The 25,600-nt window shown below is 46.1% G+C and overlaps 2 protein-coding genes across 4 annotated transcripts in view; both read left to right on the top strand.

Annotated features, from left to right (window-relative positions):
• The window catches only part of CHEK2 (checkpoint kinase 2), a 36,121-nt gene extending 14,101 nt beyond the window's left edge, over positions 1-22,020 (top strand). For both annotated transcript variants that reach the window (XM_020876663.2, XM_020876665.2), the window contains 10 exons: positions 245-353; positions 2,150-2,203; positions 7,444-7,505; positions 9,457-9,556; positions 11,881-11,967; positions 12,893-13,056; positions 13,282-13,397; positions 14,429-14,514; positions 18,669-18,749; positions 19,890-22,020. In XM_020876663.2, the coding sequence (XP_020732322.2) occupies positions 245-353; positions 2,150-2,203; positions 7,444-7,505; positions 9,457-9,556; positions 11,881-11,967; positions 12,893-13,056; positions 13,282-13,397; positions 14,429-14,514; positions 18,669-18,749; positions 19,890-19,979 (949 nt within the window). In that variant the 3' untranslated portion in view covers positions 19,980-22,020. The remainder of the gene's footprint in view (positions 1-244; positions 354-2,149; positions 2,204-7,443; positions 7,506-9,456; positions 9,557-11,880; positions 11,968-12,892; positions 13,057-13,281; positions 13,398-14,428; positions 14,515-18,668; positions 18,750-19,889) is intronic.
• Positions 22,021-23,976: 1,956 nt separating this feature from the next.
• Positions 23,977-25,600, top strand: part of TTC28 (tetratricopeptide repeat domain 28) — a 563,147-nt gene continuing 561,523 nt past the window's right edge. For both annotated transcript variants that reach the window (XM_070475504.1, XM_020876676.2), the window contains exon 1: positions 23,977-24,204. In XM_070475504.1, coding sequence (XP_070331605.1) covers positions 24,103-24,204 — 102 coding nt within the window. In that variant the 5' untranslated portion in view covers positions 23,977-24,102. The remainder of the gene's footprint in view (positions 24,205-25,600) is intronic.

Here is a 25,600-nt window from a genome sequence, read left to right as displayed (position 1 = left end):
TGGAGGGACAGTAAGACTTAAGTCTATATCGCTCGGCTCAAAAAGTGGAATTTGGAGCTGACTCGGTGTTGCTGGATGGTCCCTGTTCCTTTATGCCCTTGACATCTTACCCTGGTGAGGTTTCTGTAAACAGAGACAATGGACTGTCTTTAACTTGAAATAGCTCAGGCCAGTTCAAGAGTGGTGGGTCTCAGGATTAAAAACACTGTGACAGTCAATCACTTTCTGCATTTTTCCCTGTTAGCGGTGCCTGTGGTGAGGTGAAGCTAGCTTTCGAGAGGAAGACATGTAAGAAAGTGGCCATAAAGATCATTAGCAAGAGGAAGTTTGCTATCGGCTCTGAGAGAGAGGCAGTAAGTACCTGTGTCGGTGGCTACTTGGCCCCATTGTAAAGAATTTACCGCTCAGAAGAACTTTGGAAAATTTTGGGTATACTGGACTAACCTAAACACTTACAGATAATTTGTCTCCAAAAATATTTGGTTGTATATAATAATACACATAGCAGGAACTTTTTTTTTTTCCTTCCAAGTTGTTACAAAATTGTTTTTACAATAAATGAAAGGAAATTAGGGGAAAAAAAAATCCCGTTGTATCCCCGCCCTTGGAACCCACAGCTGTTTTCAGTTTTCCCTTTCCTTCTAGTCTTTGTTCCTGTGAATTCATGTTTCTAGATGGCTGAGATCGTATTGTATACAGTTTTGTATTCTGCTTTTCCACATAAGCATTAATGCGTAAACTTTTCCTTACTATATCCTTTGGATGATTGAGTCTCTGTTTCACCAACTTTATCACACTTTATTTATCCATTTCTCTGCTTGATCATTTAGATCATTTAAGTCATTTAGATAATTTCTATTTCTTTGTTCTTCCTGATAATGTGGCAATGAATACCTCCATGTTTATAGATTTTAAAAGATCTTAATTAAATTATATGGTCCCTTTATATGGTAACCATTCACTTTTTACATTTCCTGTAATACACACTTACTGCATTGGTGGAGTGGCCAAATGTATTGGTTTTTCAACATATGACCCTACAAAGTAATATAAAACGTGTCCTCTAGTCACGTTTTCCTTTGTGGCCAGCTGTTTCTGGCTATTATGCTTTACATTCCTTAAAGATCGATTTTTTTTTTTTTTTTGGTCCCTAGACAATGCCATTCTCACATAGCAAGAGGAATTTCCTTTCAGTGTTCACTTTGTTATAGATCTTTCCCCTGTGATTCTGGGTTTGTTTTCCATTTTGGGGGGAAGAAAATAACCTACCAGATTCTTAATGACTTGGAGCACAATTTTGCGTTTTAATTTCATCTTTCAAATCCTATCAGATTCTTTAGAGCTCTTTATCATCAGAGTATACTGGGCCTTGGTAATGAGTTTACCGGCTTACAGGAAGAGGCCAGCTTTTAAAATTAAACATCTGGCTTTCTTCGCTGAAGTCCGTTTTACATAAATATGTAATTCTATATCCTCTTTGCTTGTAGAGGGTGTAGCCCATGAGGTCGAGTCATTCTTCTGGAATTGGAACGGAGAGCGACTTTTCTGCCCTGAAGCTTCCCCTTCCCTTTAGAGTCTCAGTAAATATCTCAGCTTACATTTGAAATTGGAACCTGGCTCTGCTCAATTATGAGAAATGTGACTTTATGTTTTCTTTACACAGTTTAATTGAATACCTTCTTCTTTTTGGTTTTTGCTTGTTGTATTATTTTTACAAATGTAAACAATTCCTCAGTTCGATGAGACAAGCAGAGCTTACCAGGTCAATGTAAGAACAGTGGGAACACATTTGTTTCTGGCTGTGGGAACTGCAGCAAGTGGCTTCCTTTCTTGGAGCCTTGTTCCATCTGTAAAGTGGGAATACTTTTAGAGCCCAGTTCACTTGGATTATGGGGCTTACATGAGATGACCCTTTTAGATAAAGAGCTTGGCATAGAGCCTAGTTACTTACTGAATGGCTTATTATTTACCAAGCATTTTGCAAAGTGATTTTAGGTGAGTTTTTGTGTAATTCATCCTTGATTTCTCTGTAAGAACAGTGCTGAGTTTGGAACTCAGGCAGCCTTTACTCAACTAAGTTTAACTGTAAACATTTTCTGAATATTGGCTCTTGTTATCATTAATAAACTCTAATGTTATTTTATTAAAGGATCCAGCACTCAATGTTGAAACAGAAATAGAAATTTTGAAGAAACTAAATCATGTAAGTACTACTGTAAAAAAATGACCCATACTTAAATTCTTTTATCTCAAAAAATGGGGAGAGTGCAAAGCACTTCAGTGTAATAAAACTAGTATTAACCTGGGTTCCTTAATTGTGTGTATGCATGTGTGTATATACATACATGCATGGTATTAGCTGTTAAGCTGGTAAGAGCTTTACCCTAAAATTTTGAAAGGACAATACTGTAAAAAGATTTAATTATTAATTATGTTGTTTTTCCACTGAGTTAGTTCTGAACCAAAAGACATAGTAAATCTGCTAAATACTATCATAGGGACTTGATCAACTGATTATATTTGGGGAGATAGTGCTCTTTTGGTACATTAATTATACCTGAATTTCATACCTCTTAAGTACCTTTAGGAGGTGCTGATTTCCATTCACCTTGGTTGGAATAAATCAAATGTATCCAAGAGTACCCAATAAGTATGACAACATCCTGAGTGTTTGAATGGTGTCTCTGGCCCCACTGAGCATCAAAGGTCCTGTCTTTTTTGTGCAGTCATGACCTTGTCTCAGTGGAAAGAGTCTACAGATGTGAGAAGAGAAAGTTAGATGAATGGGACTCCTCCCATCTTCCTTTTTCTTCTTTCTGTTTTTCTTCATTAATTCGTGGGCCCCCATGTAGTCGTGAGCTAGGTAGGGCACCGGAGTTAAACTTGAAATAAGACCTCCAGTCTTCTAGCCGAGAATTATCTCAGCCATCCTCAGCCTTTTTGGCATCAGGAACTGGTTTCATGAAAGACGATTTTTTTTGCGAACCCGGGGTGAGTGGAGGATGGTTTCAGGATGATTCAAGTGCATTGCATTTATTGTGTTCTTTATATTTCTATTATTATTACATTGTGATATATAATGAAATCATGATACAGTTCACCATAATACAGAACCAGTGGGCGGTCATTCGATTGATGGGGAGCAGCCGTAAGGACAAGTGAAACTGCTCCTTTGCCCACTGCTCAGCTCCTGCCATATGGCCCAGTTCCCATGGGTTGGGGACCCCTGGATTGTCTGATTCTGGTTCTTAACCTCCGAACTACAAAAGGTTTCTTCTCCCTTCTCTGACCTGGTCAGATCCTCCTAATGACAAATAGAAACTAAGACCAACATCCCATGGACACAGTAATTCAGTAGGTTCCTTTAGAATTTGTGGTGGATCTGAAGACCCATGAGAGTGTGAGTGGCTGAACTTCCTGTTTGGCTTTCTTCTAATGCCTTGCAACTTCCACCTCTCCCCTGCCTTTGCCCCCCTTTTTTCCATGGGATCTGGAATGTCGTTAAAGAGAGGAACCCTCTAATTTTCCAGGGTGGGGTTGCTTCAAACATCCCCCAAAGATAAACACTTAGAATCCTCAGAGAATTTTCTCTGATGTCAGAAGATCCCCAAACATAACATTTATACAAATCCAATGTCTGCTGCAGAAGAGAGGAATTTAAAACTCTAAAAACGATCCTTGGAGATTTTTGTTGGCAATTTATAAGGGCACTTGGGAGTCCTTGGGAAGTAGAGATGGGCACATGAGTGCATTTGGACATTTGGGGACAGTGAGTAGAGCCTAGTATGAGGTCCAGTAGACCCTGGCCTTTGGAGTCAGGTACTGATTTATCAATTGTCAAATGTTTATGGTGCCAGCCTGTTTTCTAGGCCCCAGGCAGTCAGCACAGATAGACTTGGCCATCTCTCCTCTTATATGGCTTTAGTCTAGTGGGGAGACAGACCTGGGTTCCCATCCCTCGTGAGCAGGTCATTTCACTTTGCAGAGCTTCTGCTCCCTTGTCTGTCCCTGGAGATCATAGGATACTGAACCTCAAAGGTCGATGAGACTTGGATATATGCTTCTAAAGCTTTCAGGACTTCCCAGATGGCTCAGTGGTAAAGAATCTGCCTGCAGTGCAGGACACGCTGGAGAACCAGGTTCAACCCCTGGGTCGGGAAGATCCCCTGGAGAAGGGAAATGGCAGCCCATTCCAGTATTCTTGTCTGGAGAATCCTATGGACAGAGGAGCCTGGTGAGCTACGGGCCGTAGAGTTGCAAAGAGTCGGACATGACTGAGCGACCGAACACGCAGACAAAGCTCTCAGCACAGGAAGCACACGTGGGGCATGGCAGCGATCTGCAGTTCCCTACCCTCCGCCCTGTAGGGCCTAAGTGGAGGGTCTGGGTGGGTGGCCTCTGGTTTCTGAGAGACACTTTCAGCTGTGGCAGCTGCAGCCTGTGGCCCCAGAGCTGGGGGGACTGGAGACAGTCTAGTGGCGGCTCTGCATGCTCTGTCAGCTGCTGGCCGCCCCCGCCCCGTTCCCAGAGTGGCACTGGCCAAACAGACCAGGCAGTTCCCAGTCCTTCCTCTCCTGTTCCTTTTCCATGTCTGTCTTTTCTTCTGCCTTTCCTTTCATTTTGCTATGGACTTCCCTGGCGGTCCAGTGGTTAAGACGCTGCACTTCCAGTGCTAGGGGATGAGGGTTCGATCTCTGGTCAGGGAACTAAGATCCTTTTGCCTTGTGGCCAAAAGAAAAAGATGTCACAGGTGTATATTCTGGAGTCAGATAATGCTAAAAGGTTTATAAGTAGCAGCTTTACTTCCTTCCTAATCGCCTTCCCTTCATTTAAAATTTTTTTCAGCTTTTTTTAAAGAAGAATTTACCTCTGTTATTTCTACATGATTTATTAATGCATAAACTGCTGTCTCTTGGCTTATCAACAATAATAGCTTGTTGTCATTCTGTTGCAAGAGAATTTTAGCTCTCCTTTTTCATTTATTTTTATTTTCGGCCACGTGGCATGTAAGATCTTAGTTCCTCAACCAGGGATCGAACCCTCATCCCCAAAGCGCGAAGTCTTAGGCACTGGACTGCCAGGAAAGTCCCTCAGCTCTTTTCTGTCCCTCTTAATGTGATGCTGCAGTGCATTTTTAGTGTTTCCATCATCGTGACAATAACAGGTGGTCCTGCACAGCCAAGTATACAATGATCACAGGTAAGGAGAGGTGGAAATGGTTTGCTGTCAGCCTGACCCCATGGCTGTGGAATCCATGACCAAAACATGGCCATCAGGACCCACCCTCAGTGGGTGCTTGTGTCTGTTGTTGATGTTAATGGTATTAAACCGGACAGCAGGTGAGTTTCCCCCGTGTGCCAGCTGTTCTGTTGAGTGTTGGTCCTGGGAAGATGAAGAAGACTGACTCATTGACTCAGCCCATGCAGTACCTGCTGAAAGACTTGTGTTGGGTGTCAGTTTCCACACAGATGAGTGCCACTGCAAGAAGTATAGATCCAAACTGTGGAAGTTGGGGGGCTTCCCTGGTGGTCCTGGTTAAGAATCTGCCATCCAGCGGACGCAGGTTTCATTCCTGGTTGGGGAACTAAGACTCACACGCTACAGAGTGTGGTGTGGCAAAAAAAATCCATGGGGACTTTGAGCTGGGGCTTGATACCTGAGGCCAAGTGCGCCCAGAAGGCTGGATCACCAGGCTGGAGGGTAGTGTGAGCAAAGATGTGATGTGGGGAGAGAGCCTGGGGTGGATGGGGAGTTTTGTGGCCTGGAGAGGAGGAGAGGAGGATGTTTGGGCCGGGCAGAAGGAGATGAGGCTGGGTGGTGGTGGGGGCAGGACGAGGCTGGGTCTGGAAGGGGCTGGTAATCCCCGCTGAGAAGTTGGGCTGCAGCCTCTTCAGCCGCAAGGTGCCGAAGGGTTTCTGTTTCCTTTTTTTCCCTCCTTCCCTCCTCTCACTCTTCTCCCTTTCTGGCTTAAAATAATTTAAAATTATATTTGACACATGTAATAAATGAAAGTGGTAAAGTGAACCGGTTAAGATGAACATCTTTGAGCTTGCCATGAATTTAAGAATGAAGAAACTTGATCATACTGTCGAATTTACCTCATACTCAGAAGTGTTTTGAGACTTGCCCTTTCCACTTGGCCTTGTGTTTCCAAGGTCCATCATGCTGGGGGAGGCGGTGGGGCGTCCATTCACCGCTGTCTTAACAGTTCACTGTGGGGAGGTATCACTTCGGGGATTTTAATCAGCGATGGAAGGGATGAAATGTGCTTTGCAGGAAAATGCAAACCCACCCACTCTGGTAGGTTTTTGGTCTTTTTAATCGAAAATTGAAAAATGTAAAGTGAATAGATATGACAGTAAAAATCGAGATTTTGATGAAAAAATACAGTCTAAAAATCTTATTGCTCTTTTCCTTTTGATTGTCATAGCCAGAATCCTTTTCCCTGGTGGGTAGGAGTGTTTGTCCTTGACACTCACCAGTTCTTGTATCTACCCTGACCACTAGCTTTACTGTCCATCCTTTGTACTAGAAAAAACAATAGGGGTGTTATATGCCTTAAATGTATGATACTGTTCTCCCTTGTTGTTTAGCAGATGCACCCAGCATTGATCAGAGGTCACAGACTCTCAGCCACAAGTGTGTGTGTGTGTGTGTGTGTATGTATCTCTCTCTCTCCCCTCCACCACACATGTGCTTTTGAATTCTTCTGAAACTAGCATTGCCCTCTTGCTTGGAAAGTGGAGGACCTTGTCTCATGGGTTGCCTGTGGTGCCAGGTGCGTGTGCTGATGGCCCTGCTGTCTGGCACCACGGCTGGGCTCCCCACCTGGGCTTCGTTTCCCTGTGCTCCTTGTCCGGCTCCCAGGTTTCTTAGGTGTCCTTGCGTCCCTGTGCTCTGGGACAGGGAGGAGGAAGACTGGGGAGAGGCTGGCCTTCCACCCTTGGCGCCAGCGTCAAATGCGAGGCATGGACTGCTCCCTTGTCAGTTTGGTGGGGTGGAGAGCTTATTGTGTGTTCTCACAAAGGAGCCAGCCAAGTTAGCGTTCTGTCTCCTCCCCTGCGGGCTTCCCAGGTGGTGCGAGTGGTAAAGAACCCACCTGCCAAAGCAGGAGACTTTAGAGACGCAGGTTCGTTCCCTGGATCGGGAAGATCCCTTGGAGGAGGGCATGGCAACCCACTGCAGTGTTCTTGCCTGGAGAATCCCATGGACAGAGGAGCCTGGTGGACTGTAGTCCACAGGGTTGCAGAGAGTCAGACTCGACTGAGCGACTGAGGACACATGCGTGCCTCTCCCCTGCATCAACTTCAGAGAATCCCGAGGCAAGGACCAGAGGCCTGGGCTTGGCCTCCTGGACACCTGGGGTGGGTGTCCCAAGTTCTGCTCTTGTAGTTTTCCTCTTGGGGAGCTTCTTAACTATTTTTTCTCTTTTCCCCCTTTTAGCCTTGTATCATCAAGATTAAAGACTTTTTTGATGCCGAAGATTATTATATTGTTTTGGAATTGTAAGTAGCAAACTTTTTAAAATTTGTTTCCATTTAAATGCTTATAAACCACCCAAGGGTCTAATGCTGGCCTGCATTTCTCATCCTGAGGACCCTCAGCGTGTGTATGTGGGGGGTGGCCCGTAAAACAAGCACAGGGGGTTAGTGTCAATTCTAAAAGCACTCTAATGTTTCCAAAGGCAGGTGGATCTGAGGCCTGGGTTTGAAGCCCACTCTGCTGGTGACTAGCTGTCTACCCATGGGTTTGTTGACTTCACCTGTCTGAGTCTCATATTCCTAGTGTTAAGTAATAGTGAGAGCTCCCTGCGCAGTCATAAGGATCAAGTGCTCCGAGGGCTGGAAGGCCTGCAGCAGAGTGCGTGGCACGCTTGGAGCTCAAACACAGGTGCATGTTATCACTCTGAAGTCGCCTGGGGGGCCCTTGCTGCTCAGGGTCGCTGTGCCAGGGCGACACCTGAGTGTCTCTCAGGTGCTGGTTTACCTGCAGGTTTACTTGGTGTGATTACAACCGTCTGCTGTCTCATTCCTGAAAGAGGCCTGCCTTGGTGTCCATTCTGCATAAGTGTACAGTGCTTCTGGGGCTGGCCATCATGGCAGACAGGCTGGGCCTGACTCCTGAGTGGCCAACAGTGGCTGTGCTGGCTGACCATGAAGATTATAAAGTAAACAGCAGGCCAGTCGTAGTGCCAGGAGAGACTGGACAGCCCTTGAAGTGCTTGAGGGAGTATCTGTTGCTATGAAATAGGAGATTATTATCTGACTGGATCTCATTAAAACAGTTTGGGACTTCCCCGGTGACCCAGAGGCTAAGACTCCGTGCTCCCAAGGCAGGGTGCCTGGGTTCAATTCCTGGTCAGGGAACTAGATTCCACATGTTGCAATGAAGTTCAAAGATCCTGCGTGCTGCAACTAAGACCTGGCTCAGTTAGATAAATTTAAAGAAATAGCTTAATAATAGTTGTAATAATACAATAGCAGTAACTGGTAGTAATGAGACCAAAACCTGCTGTAAGCACTCCACTGGGATTGACTCATGTAACCTGCATAACTGTCATCCAGGTTACATGCAAGTTAGTGGCGAGTTGTAGCAGTGAAGTCGTTCAGTCGTGTCTGACTCTCTGTGACCCCGTGGACTGGGGCCCACCAGGCCCCTCTGTCCTTGGGATTTTCCAGGCAAGAATACTGGAGTGGGTTGCCATTTTCTTCTCCGGGGGATCTTCCCGACCCAGGGATCGAACCTGAGTCTCCCGGATTGTAGGCAGGCGCTTTTACTGTCCGAGCCACCGGGGAAGTCACATAAGTGAAAAAGTCACGTAAGTCACATCAGTGAAGTGGTGAGTTAGTTATTGTCTTTAGCTCCACTTTACAGAAATGGGAACTGAATTGCAGAGGGATTGGATAATCTGGCCAAGCACCTCCACTGTGCCAGATGCTTTACCTACAGCAGTTAATCTCTTAATTTTTACAGCAGCCATTAAGATAGGTGGCGTTTTATCCCCATTTTTTTGAATGGGTTTAGAAACAAGCTCAGAGAGGTTGCATAAGTCGCCCCAAGTCCCACAGCTGGGAGGTGGTGGAGCTGAAATTCAGACCCAGTTGTCAGGTCACGGGCTCCTGCTTTCTCCTCGACACCAGTCTCGGAACCACCTGGGTGCACAATAAAAATGCAGACCCCTGGGGTCTGCCTCCAGTCTGTTGCATCAGATTTCCTGAAAGCTCCCCAAGTGTGTCCAGTGCCCACCACTCTCTTCCCCCCTCTTTCCTTGCGCCTCAGTTTCCGACAGACATGTCTTCATTGTGAATGTGGCTTATTACCTCATTGCCTTGACAAGTGGGAGCCGAGAGTGGATGAACCACTTTGCTTGTCTTGACGAGTTTGTTTGTGTTGTTATCGTCCCTCCAAGTGAGCTTCCCTCTAGGAATGAAGCCCTGCTTTGCCCCTGTGTTTCAGGATGGAAGGAGGAGAGCTGTTCGACAGGGTGGCGGGGCGTCAGCGCCTGAAAGAAGCCACGTGCAAGCTCTATTTTTACCAGATGCTCCTGGCTGTGCAGGTAAGAGAAGCCCTTGGTGCTTTTGACAGCTTTCTTTTAGGTGAGTTACTCTCCGAGTTGGCAGAAAATGAGGGACCAGGGATAAAAGCCCAGAGAGCAGAGTCTGTGTGTGGGTTGTTCTGTTCTTGGCAAAAACACCCCACCCCTTTGACTCAGATGAGAAAGCTTTTGCTGTGAAGTTTAGAAAAAAAAAAATAAGGAAGTTAAAGAAATAAACACATGGTCCCACACGGCTTCTCTTTAGCTAGGAGGTTTTTCTGGAGGGCAGGGATCTCTACTGTGTCTGGTCCTTGCAGAAATCCCCCTTACCTCTGGGGCAGGGGTGAGGGGGCAGCTGGGCAGGTGTGAGGATGGATCACTCCCCTGTGGCACAGTGCTAGGGGTTTCCTTCATCTGTAGCATCCTGTTTTTTTTTTTTTCTCCCATTTATTTATTTTTAATTGGAAGATAATTGCTTTACAATGTTGTGTTGGTTTGTCATACATCAACGTGAATCAGCCATAGGTATACACACATCCCCTCCCTCTTGAATCTCTCTCTCACCCCCTGTAAGTTGTCCCAGAGCACCAGACTGACCCCCCTATGCTACACAGCAACTTCCCATTAACTATCTGTATCCACCCAGTCCATCCTAAAGGAGATCAGTCCTGAATATTCATTGGAAGGACTGATGCTGAAGCTGAAACTCCAATACTTTGGCCACCTGATGTGAAGAACTGACTCATTGGAAAAAACCCTGGTGCTGGGAAAGACTGAAGGTGGGAGGGGAAGGGGACAACAGAGGATGAGATGGTTGGATGGCATCACCAACTCAATGGACTTGAGTTTGAGTAAACTCCAGGAGTTGGTGATGGACCGGGAGGCCTGGCCTGCTGCAGTCCATGGGGTCGCAAAGAGTTGGACACGACTGAGCGACTGAACTGAGCTGAACTTACACATGGTAATGTGGTTTTTTCAGTGCTGCAGCAGGCACACGGGCAGACATGTATACTGCCTTCTCTTCAGTATTCGGGGCAGGTGTTGGGGTGAATGGCTGATGGCACCCTGCATGCTTCAAAGAACATCACCCTTTCTCAACCCAGATGTTGTGGGGATTCTCACCAAGGTCTCTTCCCTTGAGAATGTTCCTCTGTGCAAGAAACATAGGGATTGGGAGCAGCTGTTGTACTGAGTGAGCCTTGAGGGAGGTTTTTCAGGAGCTGGTCTACCTGGGTGCCCAGCCAGGGGGTTTCACCAAGTTACTTTCTCAGTGTTTTGGAGGTATTTTGCTCTAGGCCAGAGGGGTATCCAGAGAAACCTGAAGCCCATAAACACCTAACCAGTGATTTTAATTTTTTTAATTTTTAAAATTTAGTTTTTAATTGAAGCATAATTGCTTTATAGAATGGTGTTGGTTTCTGCCAGACATCACTTCTCGGCAGTTTGGTTAGGATCGCGTGCAGTATCTGCTGTTATCAATCTAACCGGTGTTTTGCTCTCTTCATGGTTTGTGGTGCTTTAGTTGCTAAGTTATGTCCAACTCCTGTGGCCCCATGGACTGTAGCCCGCCAGGCTCCTCTTTCCGTGGGATTTCCCAGGCAAGAATGCTGGAGTGGGGTGCCTTTTCCTTTTCCAGGGGATCTTCCCGACCCAGGGATTGAACCCGGGTCTCCTGCATTGCAGGCAGATGCTTTATCAACTGAGTCACCTGGGACCCAGGTGGTTTGCTCCCAACCTTATACCAAGAATATTAAGGTGAATTGAATACAGATCAGTGGGAAATTCTTTTTTTCCTAAAGAAATATGACTTGGTATATAAAAATGAGTACACAGAGAAACATCATTCTATTTATGATGTTTAGAAACCATTCTATTTCAGTCATCGAGTTTTCAAAGACTGATCTTGCATCAAGGAATATGTTAACTCTAGGTGTTCAGATAATTTACATATGTGTACTTTATAGAGTCCCCTTAAAAATATTCTCAGAAGTGGAATCAACAAATATACTCTTCTGGTAGGATTTTTATAGTTTAAATAGTCCCCAAATATTTTATGTCACCTGTTGCATTTTTATTATTGAAACTGACACCTATTTCTGCTAACGTGAAGGAATAGTTATTATCTTGAAGAGTGAAATTAAAGGTCTACTGTCATAAGTTGCCTTTTTCTACTTTTTAAAAATTTTCTTGCAAACAGATTTGTAAATAGTAGTCCATTTATCCAGTGGTTTTCTATGATTTGGGAGTGTGGTTGTAAAATGACATCGTTTCATCCAGCTATAAGGTGTGTGTGTCTGTCTCACGTACCTACTCCATAAATCTAAGGGTTACTCCTCTCTGTGTAGTACCTTCATGAAAATGGCATTATACATCGGGACTTAAAGCCAGAGAATGTCCTACTGTCATCCCCAAAAGAAGACTGCCTTATAAAGGTAAGAAATTTATGCTCTGTATGTGGCCACTCCAGTAGGTTTCTGTTCAGAAACTGTTTTCAAATTCATCAAGTAAAAAGTGGGAGCCTAAAAAGGTAAGGAATTTGACATTTCCATTCTTAGCCATTCTTCTAGGATCCAGGTGGTACTGCTCCAGTGAAGATGCAAATGAGCACTTATTGAGCTCCATGTGTACAAGCCACTTTCATCTTCAGAGACAGGAAGGAAGGGTCTAGATGGGGGAAACACATCCCCTGTCTTCCTCTGTCTAAGATAGTACTTCCGGCCTGGCTTCATTTGAGAATCCCCTGTTGATTTATAGGAAAAAAACAAAAAAAAACATGACACTAAGCCTGCACCTTAGAATTGCTGTAGGTGGCACCCAGGTGAAGTATTTTTCCCCAGCTCCTCAGTATTCCCGTTTGCAGCCAACATTGAAAAACTGGGATCTAAGAAGAATCAGGAATAACTAGACTTCCAGAGTGTCTGTTAAGGGTTATTAGCCTTTTGTAAGGTTACAGAGAATACAGATCTATGTTGGGAGAAAACCTGAGCCTTAAAGTTCCTTGGCTCAGGAATTTTTATTTAAGCAAAATTAAATAACTTGCAAGATTTAAAATCACCTTACAGGGCTCTCCTGGGGGTCCAGTGGCTAAGACTCTGTTCTTCCAATGCAGGGGGTCCAGGGTTTGATCCCTGGTTGGGGAACTAGATGCCACAACTATAAAACTCAGCACAGCCAAATAAATAAAAATATTTTTTAAAAATTACCTTACGAAGACAAGAATGTGTAGAGTCCAGATTAACAGTGGTATGAACCATAGGCTAGGAACTATTGTAACCTTCATGTCTTTTTTGAATTGGCAGACTACGTTACTTTTTATTTCATGACATTAAAAGAGATGCCCTTTTGTCCTTATTTTAGATTACTGATTTTGGGCAGTCCAAGATTTTGGGGGAGACCTCTCTGATGAGAACCTTATGTGGTACCCCCACCTACCTGGCTCCAGAGGTTCTTAATTCCTTTGGAACTGCGGGATATAACCGTGCTGTGGACTGCTGGAGTTTAGGAGTTATTCTTTTCATTTGGTAAGAAAAAGGTTTTATCGCTTCAGACTGTGGTTGGTGGTATTAAGGTGAAATCAGAAATGTGTCCAGTTAGAGAGCTTGTGTTTAATTTAGGTCACTTTATTTGGACCATTGATTTAAAACAATACCTGAGTTTTCATTATGCTGAAAAAAAAATCGATATATCTGAATGCCACTGAGAATGCCACTTGACTTCTTTTCCTTTCTCTCTCTACCAATATGAAGCCTCAGTGGGTATCCACCTTTCTCTGAGCATAAGACTCAAGTGTCATTGAAGGATCAGATCACCAGTGGAAAATACAACTTCATTCCTGAAGTCTGGGCCGAGGTCTCAGAGAAGGGTATGGATACGAAAGAGTTCAGAATTTTGGTTTGCTCAAATGTATGTGTGCTGTGATGGGAGTCTATTTTCAAATTCTGTGATGTTTTCTCCTGTCGATCCTGTTCTTATTTTCTGTTAGTTTTTGCACCATTTTAGAGGCCAAGGAAGTTATTGGGAACTTGGGCTCCAGAGCCAGGCTGATGTACTTTTTAGCTTTGTGACCTTAGGCAAGTTACTTAACGTCTCTGGGTCTCCTGTTTGTTAATTTCTAAAAGAGGGCACAATAAACCTCTGTTTTAAGGAGGTTTTGTGAGGGTTACCTGTAATATACTCACTGTGCCTGGTATCTATTTAAGGGTGCAAAATAATGGGTAACTTTTTAGTTACAAGGTTTCCTTTGAAGTAGTAAGCACAGCAAAAGCTAAATGTAACTTGTTATTCTGTGTTTTAGAACTTAAAAGGGTAACTTTGTAATTCTCAAAAGAAAAAATAGAAAACTAAAACTAAATGTCAAACAATGTAACACAGAGGATTGTGCTAAGTGTCAGAACATCTGATGAATAACACTGTTGCAATAATATACAGCCAGCCTCCACTTGTTGCTGGACAGTCCAGCTTTGTTTCTGCCAAGCCTGCGATTCCTAGGAGAGAGCTCTCCCTGGCTAAGGAACTCTCTCCATCACTCCGTGGGTCTCAGAGAGAGTTGGCTGAACATCCTGAGTGTTTTAGAACTGGGGGAAGTTCAGCTTTAATTAGTTTGAATTTGAGTCCAGTAAGGGGACCAGGAACAGAGAGTTAAGAAGTTGTGATATCTGAGCAGGGAGCCATGGGGACCATCATGGCGTTCCTGGTGTTCTAAAGTCTTCGGACAAATAGCGAAAGTGGGGAGGACCAGGGGGCCCTGCTCGCTGTGTCTGCTGACTCACTGTGACCTCAGCCCCTCTCTCCTCTTTCTGGATGTTGGCCTGTGATTCTGGCACACTCTCATTTTGTTGATTTAATGTTTTTATCCTTCTCACTGTGGTTTGCCAAATTATCTTACTGCTTTAGCTCTGGATCTCGTCAAGAAGTTGTTGATAGTGGATCCAAAGGCGCGTTTTACGACAGAAGAGGCTTTAAGACACCCGTGGCTTCAGGTGTGTATGGGGCAGTGGCTGCCCGCCTGAAATACCCAGGCAACCCTGAACTGTGCCCGAGAGATGGGGAAGAAGATGAAAACACACGTTTGTTTGGTTGGGTCTGTTTAATGCCATTTTTCAAGACTGAGCTGTAGCTGGGTGGAGGTGCGTATTTATGTCTGTGGGTGTGAGTGTGGGCATGTCTTGCGTTTGTGTGCAGGCTTTACAGCTTGACTTGGATGAACAAGCTCTCCTATGGCCTATCCTGGTTCCGCTGTTCTTCTCCGAGTCTGCAGTTCAGTTGTGTTCTGTTCTGTTCCTTTGAGAGGTGGTTGTAGCTCCGAACCTCCACCCCGGCTGCGTCCTTCACTTCTCTCACACCCCTTACCTCAGACAGATGGGGTGAGCTGCGTTCTCGCCATCTTCAACCTTAGATCATGGAAACGGGTGGGAGGAGGGGAGTAGCCTTGTGCGGGGAGAACCTGGCTATTTCTTAAGCCCAAGTGAACGGGTATGAGGGGGTCCTGCTTCCTGTTCATGGTGAGCAAACATGCTCTTAGCAGATTGTCACCTGCGCCTTTCAAGTCTGCATTACCTCTGTGTCCCTGCTGGGGGTTGCGGCTCCCATTAGATTATGCGTTGACTTCATTCAAGCTACTGGAGTTGGAAGCCCTTTGTGCCTTTGCTGGGCTAGTCTTTGGTTTTAGAATTCACTACAGCCTTGGGCAGGCTCTCTGACAGATGCCAGGCCTGTGTAGTGGAGTTCCTTTCAGCACAGCCAGCCATACCCCTTTCTGTTAACTTGCATTTGGTCTCTGTTACTTGTGGGGATGGATGGGGGACTTAACCAGGTTGCTTGAGCTGGAGGCTCAGATACTCTGGGAATTTCTAGTCCAGGAACTCCTGGGGCCATCCAGTCTCAGCACTGTGCTTCTGGGGCTCTGGGAAGACTGTCCTTATTCTTTCTGTCTTCCAACCCTCAGCTCAGGCCAGCTCAGGTTGAGAACAAGAAATCCCTACAATAAAAAAAAAAAGTTGATGTATATGTTTGGGATGTTGCCCTGGAAACAGCAGTCCCCCGCCCCGCCTCCCCCCCCCCCCCAGGAAAAAAAAAAATCTGTCCGATGATTTAGCACTTAATAGACCACACAGATTTGAAACTGTAGGACCCTGGAGAAAAGGAATTTGGAAACAAAGGGTGCCTTTGCATGTGGGGACTTAATTTTGATGAAAAAGAAAAACATTCCTCTTGGCTCTTTTCATATGCCTTAATAGGGAAACTCCTGGGGGCCAGATATGGAGGTGGAGGAGCTGTTAGTCTTGAAAAAAACAGAGCTTGCCAGTTAGGCCTGGGAACAGGATTTACATCCACCCAGAATGTACAAACAAGCGTAGCCTATTTTTCTTTAACTTTTTGTCTCAAAAGAAAATTGTTGTTAACAGCCAAGGAGAAGGTGAAGTTCAGCCCTGCCACAGGGGTCTCACTTGAATGCTCTTTTGTCCATGCTTTATTTTTCCAGCAAAAGGTGGAGTGAACATTCAGTGGGGACAAGGATGCCGACGGCCCACATAAATCACCTGTTAGTGACAGTTTAGGTTTTATTTTGGGAAAGTCAGCATTTTTGAAGAAACTAAATGATTTTGTGGATCTGGCACTGGACTATTTGTCCAAAGAATATGAATCTTGTCATTCTTTCTTGTCATTAACAGTGTCCAATTTAGGGATGCATGTATCTTTTTGAGTTGTGGGTGTGTGCGCACTCAGTTGTGTCCTACTCTTTGTGGCCCCATGCACTTTGGCCTGCCAGACTCCTCTGTCCATGGAATTTCCCAGGCAAGAATACTGGAGCGGTTGTGATTTCCTACTCCAGGGAATCTTCCTGACCCAGGGATAGAACCCAAGTCTCTTATGTCTCCCGCATTGGCAGGCGGATTCTTGCCTTGTACAGATATATGCCCAGGAGTGGGAATGCTGGCACATATAGCAACTATTTTTAGTTTTTTGAGAGGAACCTGCATACTATTTTCCATAGTGGCTGCTCCAGTTTATATTCCCGCCAACAGTGTGGGAGGGTTCCCTTTTCTGCACACCCTTTCCAGCATTTATTATTTATAGACTTTTTAATGATGGCCATTCTAACCTGTGTGAGGTGGTACCGCATTGTAGTTTTGATTTGCATTTCTCTAATAATTAGCCATGTGGAGCATCTTTTGATGTGCCTGTTGGCCATCTGCATGTCTTCTTTGGAAGAAATACCTATTTAAGTGTTTTGCTCATTTTTTGACTGGGTTTTTGTTGTTGTTGTTATTACTGAGTTGTGTGAGCTGTTCGTTCGTATGTTTTGGAAATTAAGCCCTTGTCACATCATTTGCAAATATTTTCTCCCAGTTCATAGGCTGTCCTTCAGTTCTGTTCATGGTTTCCTTTGCTGTACAGAAGCTTGTTAAGTTTGATAAGTTCACATCCATTTATTTTTGCTTTTATTTCTATTGCTTTGGGAGACTAACCTAAGAAAACACCAGTACAATTTATATCAGAGAATGTTTTGCCTATATTCTCTTCTAGGAGTTGTATGGTGTCATGTCTTATATTTAAGCTAAGAACCTCATTTTAACTTAATTATCTGTGCAAAGGCCCTGTCTCCAAGTAGTCACAATACTGGGGGTTGGGCTTCAGCATGTAAGGGGGGAAAGGGGGAGGGGATACAATTCAGTCATAACTCACACAATTCAGTCATAACAACAATTCAGTTGCCATAACGATGGGTGAATAGCATTTTCAACATTGATTGAGCCCCTCTGATACAGAGGCCCCTGTGCTTATTACGGTGCCTGGCGCCCAAGGGTCCCCGTAAGCTGTTTGTTCACTGGGTGAAAGAGAGAGGTGGGTGGGGTGGGTGGGCAGGAAGGCACAGGGGGCGTTCCCGGTAGAGGCTGTGAGCAGGTATAGGAGGAAATAAGGGGTGGACCTTTGAGGGTGGCCTGGCCCGAGAAGTGAGATCCTAGAGGAGAGTGTGGATGAACTTGGTGCTTGGGCAATGGGGAGCAACACTGAGTAGCTCAATAAACAGAGTGATGGAGGCAGGTGATTCTAGCTGCTAAATGTAGAGGATGAGATGGTTGGATGGCATCACCGACTCAATGGACCTGAGTTTGAGTAAACTCCGGGAGTTGGTGATACACAGGGAAGCCTGGTCTGCTGCAGTCCGTGGGGTCGCAAAGAGTCGGACACGACTGAGTGACTGAACTGAACTGACATGTAGAACAGGTAGACTGATCTTGTGCGTTACGTTTTCTGCAGTCAAACTGCTGAATGTTGAGGCCTTCACTCCTTGGTCCTTCCTCCCCCTCGTCCCCGACGGTGCACTTTGTATGCCAGTACATAGTGGGAGGAGTAGGGGAGGGCTGGCATGGGAAGATACATGGGGATTTGGAAACGAGCTGCTCTGGGACTGTATTCTGCACGTGCTACTTGCAACGGCTGAGCTCAGCTTTCAGCTGGCCCCAGTGTCCACATTCCTAACCATGTGGCATTTCACGTTTCTGAAGGGGGAAGCTACACCAGGCCACCTCTCCTGGTGGGCAAATCTTTAAGCCCTGAAGAAGTGAGCATCTAGGGAGGTGGGCAGGGGTGTCTATGTGCACTGCCCCACGCCTCATTTCCATCTCTAGCAGCAGGAAGCACCTGTTCACTTTTTCCTCTCATTAACTCTGGGGTATTGCAGGCTTGCCATCCTTCTTAGAACTCATACAGTGCTTGCTTGGTGAATTTTCTAGGGTGCAGGGTTGCTTTGTTGGGGTGGCCCTGGTAACAGGCTTTGTTGTTGGCAGTAGGAAGGGGGCACCTGCTGGAAAGATGTGCAGAGCAGCATGGAGCCAACCCCAGTATCTGGCTTCCTGATTGCCGTCTCTCAGGATCTGGGATGCTTATTCTGAAAGCCTTTGACCACTGAGGCCTGTGGTTCTCTCTGACCCACCTGGGGCACTTAGGGTGTGTGAGTTTGGCTGAGCCCATGTTGACTGAGTGTTGACTGCTGATTAGACTGTTCCTTTTTCTCCCCTCCACCCCCATCTTAGCCCACTTCTCTGTTTCCGGGAGCATCCTGGCCCTGCCTTTCAGGAGCTTTCTTTCCAGCATTCACAGCCTACTTAGGTTTTCCATTTCTTCACAGGATGAGGACATGAAGAGAAAATTTAACAACTTGCTTTCTGAAGAAGATAAGTTGATGGCTCTGCCCCAGGTCCCTGCCCAGGTATTCTGGATGATGGTCATTAAATGTAGGATAAGTTTAAGGAGCCCATGAGTGGAGGATGAAGAGCTTGAATAGTCTTTTCAGCTGCAATTACTTAACATTTTTTTGTAAGGAGTAATGTCGTAGAAACTTTCAGCTTGATCTGCTCCAGTACCTTTAGAAGATTTAATAATGAAGAATATGTTTTATAAATTAGAGAAGCACAGGTGGGGGTCATTATTCAATAAGTCTACTGTAAGGCAAGATTGTGTGCGTGCTCAGTTGCTAAGTCTTGTCCGATTCTTTGTGACCCTATGGACTGTAGCCCACCAGACTCCTCTGCCCGTGGGATTTTTTCAGTAAGAATACTGGAGTGGGTTGCCATTTCCTCCTCCAGTTGGTCGTCCCGACCCAGGGATCCAACCAGCGTTTCCTGCATTGCTGGTGGATTCTTTACCACTGAGCCACATTAGAAGACTGTGTGAGAGGCTCAGATTTAAATTTGTTGAAAATTTAAAAATTTGGGGGAGTGATTGATGACGTACTGATTATAATCTTATTCCTCTGAAGTTCTTTGTGTATATGTTAATATCACAAAGATGATATTTGTGATATTGTGTATATGCTTTGTGTATATGTTAATATCTGCTCATTTCTGTCCTGCCTTCTTTCGGTAACATTCATTTTCCCATTGGTCCCTCACAATTCTGTAAATGGGAAAACACACAAAAGGGTCAGGAGAAGACAACCAAGAGGAGGCTGGTTATGCTGCTCGTTTCCTTCCTTGTTTTCTTTTTTTCACTGCACCACTTGGCGTGTAGGATCTTAGTTCTCCAACCAGGGATTGAACCTGTGCCCTCTGCAGTGGAAGCACGGATGCTTCACCACCGGACCACCAGGGGAAGTCCCTGCAGCTTACTTTCAATAGGCATCATTGAGTGGTTGGAGGCCCCAGGGGAGAGAAATGTCAGTCCAATAAATGTGTGTGAGACGGGGAGGGGTGTGGTAGGGGTTCAGAGCCAATGAGTACAACCAACATTCTTGGTCCTAGAAGGTTCACATGAAGTGCTCCAAGATTACTGGAAGCATATTGGGAAACTGATAATTGTGACGAAGCCAGAGGTTTTCTTTGAACATCTCTCCCCTTTCCTTTACTTGCAGCCTTCCACAAGTCGAAAGCGGCTTCGAGAAGGGGAAGCAGAGAATGCCGACCCCACGAAGCGCCTGGCTGTGTGCGCGGCTGTCTCGTGAACACTGGTGGACCACGAAAGAAGTGTACCTTCTTGAACCCTTCTGCTGCCATTTTCTTTAAACGTGTTTTGTATAGTTTGTATTTTCATTATGGGAACAGCTGCTTTTCCACAACCACTGATACACAATTCAAAATGTGATGGAACCCGAGCTTTGTGCTTTCTGCGTGTTGATCAGCTCTTAGCTACATGACTTTAGTGTGTATGTATTTGATACGTGTGCTTCTGGTGCTTCTACTTAGGCTGTAACTAGACATGTTTCTTAGGATACATCCCTGGGTGAGCTGCATACAAATTCTAAAGACCCCTTAGAAAGTTGCAGGGGGTGGGGCACAGCAAGTCAGGGTGGGGTTTGTTGAAACTGACTGGTTGCCAGAGTCTTTACCAGACAGTTGGTACTTTGGTGCACATACCATGGCCCACTTTTGTGTTTTTTATTTTAATTTTTTAAATTCAATTTTTATTTTTTTGGCTGCACAGCTTTTGGGATCTTAGTTCCCCAAATAGGGATCAAACCTGTGCCCCCCAGCACTTGAATCATGGCGTCCTAACCTCTGGACCAACAGGGAATTAGCCCATGGTTTTAGAGTCCCATTCTCACTCTCATGGTCCCTAAAACCACAGACCCAGATAAGTTGTGGAAATCAAAAACTTCCTGATTATAGGAAAAAGACCAGAAACACTGACTGTGTTTGAAATGTGTATAAGGCATGTGGGGTTGTCATATTGACCCAATGATGACCAAGAAGACCCTGTGTAAAGTGCCTGCCTTGGTTGGTCTTGTCTAGTGATTCAGTGTGCTAGGTCCTCTGATTACCGTCATGTTATAAGTGGGGAACCCAGACCGAAGAAGTGAGGTGACTTACTCAATGTCACACAGCTAGGAAGTGGCAGAGCTGGGACCCAGCCCAGGGCTTCCTGACTCCAATTCATGTTCCCTAGTCGATCCAGACTCAGGGATGTAGACTCACAGACAAAACTCATGTGAAATTGATGTCTAAGTCTTGAATACTGGTATATTCAATCATGATGGATGGATACAACCCCATAATCTGTGGAACTTGGGACATCTTGGGGACAAGGAACAGAGGCCCATTCAAATTACTTCATGGAAAAGGAGATTTGTTTTGGCCTTACAGAGGGCTGGGTCTGGGAGGCCATCAGGAACCCGGGCAGTTCTAATGGCTGGCTCCTCTTGTCTCTTTCTGACCCACTGAATTTGCTTCTGTAGTCACTTTGGCTGATTGATGCTAGGCCACATTGTAGTTTGATGACCATGCCATGAGTTGAGTGCCTTGGTTCGGATGCTGCTGCTGAGCCAGCCAGGGGAGGGCGAGAGGCACACAGCTGTTGCCCCAGGCAGTGAGGATGGTGGTTGGCAATGGAAATTAAAAGGGTGTGTAGGCATTCTGAGGCTTGGCTGGCCTGTTGCTGAGGGCTAGATGGGGATTTAGGTGGTTTGCATATTTAAAGGAATGAGGCGGAGATTGCCAAGTTAGATGGGTTTCAGCTCATTTGAATACTTAATGTGAAGGCTGTGGTTTCTTAGGGCATCTTTCCCTCTTGGGGTAGTCAACCAGCCTGTCTCTGTTTTCAGTGCACTCTCTGATTACACCTACCATGAATAATGGCCTCCAGAGATATTCTTATCCTAATCTCCAGAATTTATGAATATGTTCCTTTTTCATGGCAGAAGAGACTTTGCAGGTGTGATTAAATGAAGGATCTTGAGATGGGAAGATATATCCTGTTTTATCAAAGTGGGCCTGTGTCATCACAGTGTTCCTTTTAAGAGGGACACAGGGAGAGTCGGAAGAGAGGGAGTCGTATTCTTTGGAAACAGAGGAAGAGGCCACAAGCCATGGACTACACTACATGGCAGTCACTAGCAGCTGACCAAAAGCAAAGAAATGGATTCTCCTCTCAGAGCCCCCTGAAGGAGCTACTCCTTTTACTTTACACCTTGACTTTAGTCACATGAAACTGATTTTAGACTTCTGACCTCCAGACTTGACAGAATAAATGTGTGTTGTTTTAAGCCACCCAGATTGTGGTAATTTGTTATAGCAGTCAGAGGAAACATATACTCACTATTGAGACATCGACAGCTAATCTGGGGACGCCAGGCATCCACTTCCACTTCTTCACCTCATATGCCACTTTTCATTAGGGGGAATTCTTTTCCCCTATCCCACGAGTTCATAGCGGGAGGGGGAGATGGTACCTAAGAAGCCAAAGGGGTCCCTGGGGGCCTCTCCCCTGGTAGAGCTTCTCCCACTGACCACCCAGCTGGAGGTGGGCACAGGACTGAAACATTAGTAGGAGCAGTTAGAAGGCGTACGGGGAGTCCCTTTTTCCACTTGCCCCACCCACCCATGTCCTGGCAGGGCTGACCTCACTCCCTTCCCAGAGGGGCTCCATGTGGTCTGTTTTGGCCAGTCTTGCTGTGATAGGCTCAGGCAGATGCACGTGACCCGTGGGGCCCTAAAGAAAGAAAACCCAAGCCTTTGGCTGGAACAGTTCCTGCTGTGAATATGTAAAGTCACATATTCACAAATTGTGGGAAGTTAGGATGAGAACACCTTTAGAGGCCATTATTCACCCTACCATAGTAGAGGTGTGAGCTGGGAGGTGCCCAGGACACTGGGGAGAACTGCATGAGAATGAAGTCATCACAGACAAGCAGAGCTGAGATGTAGAATGACTGAGCTTATTGTTTGAGCACCTGGATCCAACTATCCCTTCAGTGAGGTACCACCTGGGACTTTGATTTGTTCCCTTAGTTGATTTACTCCAGATTGAGGGTTTTTTTTTATTAAGAAACAAATTATTTTAATTTTTTTCATTGTTTGGTCACTTGTGTCTAGAAAAGGCCAGACTAATAAATCCAACCATTTGCAAACTCTAAGAGATCCTTGGACACACTTCTTTTTAAGTAGGGAAAACTAAACAACTGCTGTTGTTTTTGTGCCAGCTTCAGGGTTTTCAGAGAGGTTTGGGGCAAAGAATGGAAAGTGAAGATGTGGGAACTAAGAGTCTCTCCAGCCTCAAGGTTGAGAGAACCCCCTCCCAGCTAATTATACCACAGGGTTTGGGAGCAGAGCCCCCTTCATTAAACTTTTAGGAGTCTTAGGAGGACAGGGCTGGAATTATACCATTGAAGCTTGGAGAGCTTGCTGTGTGCCAGGCATTGTGCTCAGAGACATGTGTGTCTCCTCAGAAAGCTCACCTCAACCCTGTGAGGCCTTGCTGCCCCTCCTCTCTTTATGGGTTTAGAGATTTCCCAGTTGGCAAGAAGTGGAGGCAAGGCTTGAACGGAAATTTCCCTTTTCAAGAGACCTTGGTTTTTGATCATAAAATTACTTAAGAGGTTTTTGTCACCAGTTTACTACTTGGTAAAAGTACTAGGTGCGGTATTGATATTTTATCTGGATTACTTCAAGTCCTCTGACTTGTCTTAGTTGTTAGACTTTCCCCATAAAGGAAAAACAGGCTTCTGGAGACCTGACCTTAATCAGGCAAAGATAGTGGAGATGCGGGACGCGAATTCAGTTTCTTCATTGAGTGTGGCTTTTCCAGTGACACAGACATCCAATTCTGCCGCTTAGGCTCATGCACGTGCTCACAGACCACCGCAATGGGGATCTCATCACCTTAGCGGTGTCCTTCCCCTCACACTTCTTGGGGGTAATTCCCTCTTGGGGTAGACCACCGCTTCAAGTCCAAGCAGGTGAAGTTTTTAAAAGGGGTAATGCTACGAGGGGCCTGGTCTGTCGTCGTCCGCAGTGCGGCAGGCGACTGCGCCCAGCCCAGAACAGCGAGCGCTTGGGCCTGGCCTGACGGGTGCGGAGGGGGTGGGCGCGAAGCTGGGAAGAGCGGAGCCGGGGCCGGAGGGCGTCAGGCTTGGGGGCGGGGGCGCGGCGAGTGCGCGCGTGCGCGGTCGGGGGCACGCGCGGAGGCGCGCGGGGAGCGTGCGCGGCGAGTACGCGCGTGCGCGGCGGGGGTGCAGTGTGAGGCGCCGCGGCGGCGCGCGGCACGGCGGGAACATGGCGCGCGGGGCCGGCGCGCGCGCCTAGCTGGCTGGACCGTTAGCTCGAGGCGGACGCGGCCCGTGCCTCGCGGGGATGGAGCAGTCGCCGCCGCCCGCGCCTGAGCCCACCCCGGGGTCGACCCCAGCACGGAGTCGTAGAAGGCGGGAGCCCGAATCGCCGCCGGCGCCGGCTCCGGTGAGTGTGTGAGGGGCGCGGGCCGGGAGACTTTCTTTGTGAAACTCCGTCGGTGCGAGCCGGGCCGGGCCTCTGAGTCTGACGAGCGCCCGCGAGGCGGAACCCGCCCGGCCGTCCGGGTTCGAGCCCTGCCTAGCGTCGCTCGGCGTCAGGACCGGGTCTGTCGCGTGCCCACCTCAGTTTCCGCGGGAGTGAGTGTTTGTGTGTGCGCGCCAGCGGGGAGGGGAGCGGTATACAGTCGGCGCCTAATGCGCGCGGTGCCACTCCTCGCCTCCGGCCCCTCAAGGCGGCGACTGCCCGCGGCCCGGGCCCACGGGAAAAGGAGACCGCAGCCTCTGGGAGGCAGGTGTCGGTGCAGCTCCGGGATGCTCAGGTGCAGACAGCCCCAGGTAGAATCTGAGGGAGTGAGCTGTCCGTCCTCGGAAAGAAGCAAGTCTGTCAGAGTGTTACCACAGAGGGGATTTTGGAATGCTTTACATTTATCTCAGCTGGTGGTGTAGTTGGGGTGTTTATCCGTCTGAGTGCAGGAAGCTGAGTGAAATGGACTGAAACCGAGTGAAATAGAGGTGTGGCTCCCACTGGGTGGGATGGGATGCCCCCGAGCACCCTGCCCGCAGGCAGCCAGGGTTTGGGAATAAACTGGAGCGCTTGATAAAAATACAGGCGTCACGACTCAACCCAGGCCCAGGCGCTCCAAGGCAGAGAAGCACATTTGAATTTTTAACAAACTCTTAGGTTACTATGGTTCAGAGCTCACCATGGCATCCTGGTATCACTCGCGGTGCTTGGCTCATGGTAGATGGTCAGTAAATATTTGCAGGAAGACTGACTTAGGGAGCTTCCAAAATAGGAGTTCTTGAGGTATTTTCAGGAGCTTTTTGATGTTAAGATCTCTGTCAGATATACTGTATGTGATTTTCCTTAGGTCCCAACTTAACTTTTATGACTGTAAATTCCTTGTTTTCAGTATATTTTAGGCAAAAGCAGGGTATGTACATGCTTAGTATAAGCCATCAACTATGTATACCCTAGCTAGATTGAAATTAATTTCTGAAACTGAATTCTGAATAAAAAAATACATTTTTTTTTCTCTTCATCATTTGGGAACGCTAGGCTTATAGGATTTTGTTCTTTTGAGGCAGGTAAATATTTACATTTTCATCAAAGCAAATCTGAATTACTGTTTATTCAGAAAGTTGGCAATTTGCTTAAATCTCTGAGTATTTGTTAATCTTTATGTGATATTGTGAAATTGAGATTTATGTTTAGTTCAGAATCAATGCTGAAATAGGTTTGAAAGTTATTTGATATTTCTGGGGCTGTTTTTTTCATGTGTTTTGAATTTCAGTAGTTGATTTAATTTTAGTAGTTCTTGTTGATGGATGAAATATGAATG

The sequence above is a fragment of the Odocoileus virginianus genome, chromosome 12 (assembly GCF_023699985.2).
Source record: "Odocoileus virginianus isolate 20LAN1187 ecotype Illinois chromosome 12, Ovbor_1.2, whole genome shotgun sequence".
Lineage (NCBI taxonomy): Eukaryota > Metazoa > Chordata > Mammalia > Artiodactyla > Cervidae > Odocoileus > Odocoileus virginianus.
Note: the sequence above shows the minus strand (reverse complement) of the source record. Positions and strands in the feature narration are given on the sequence as shown.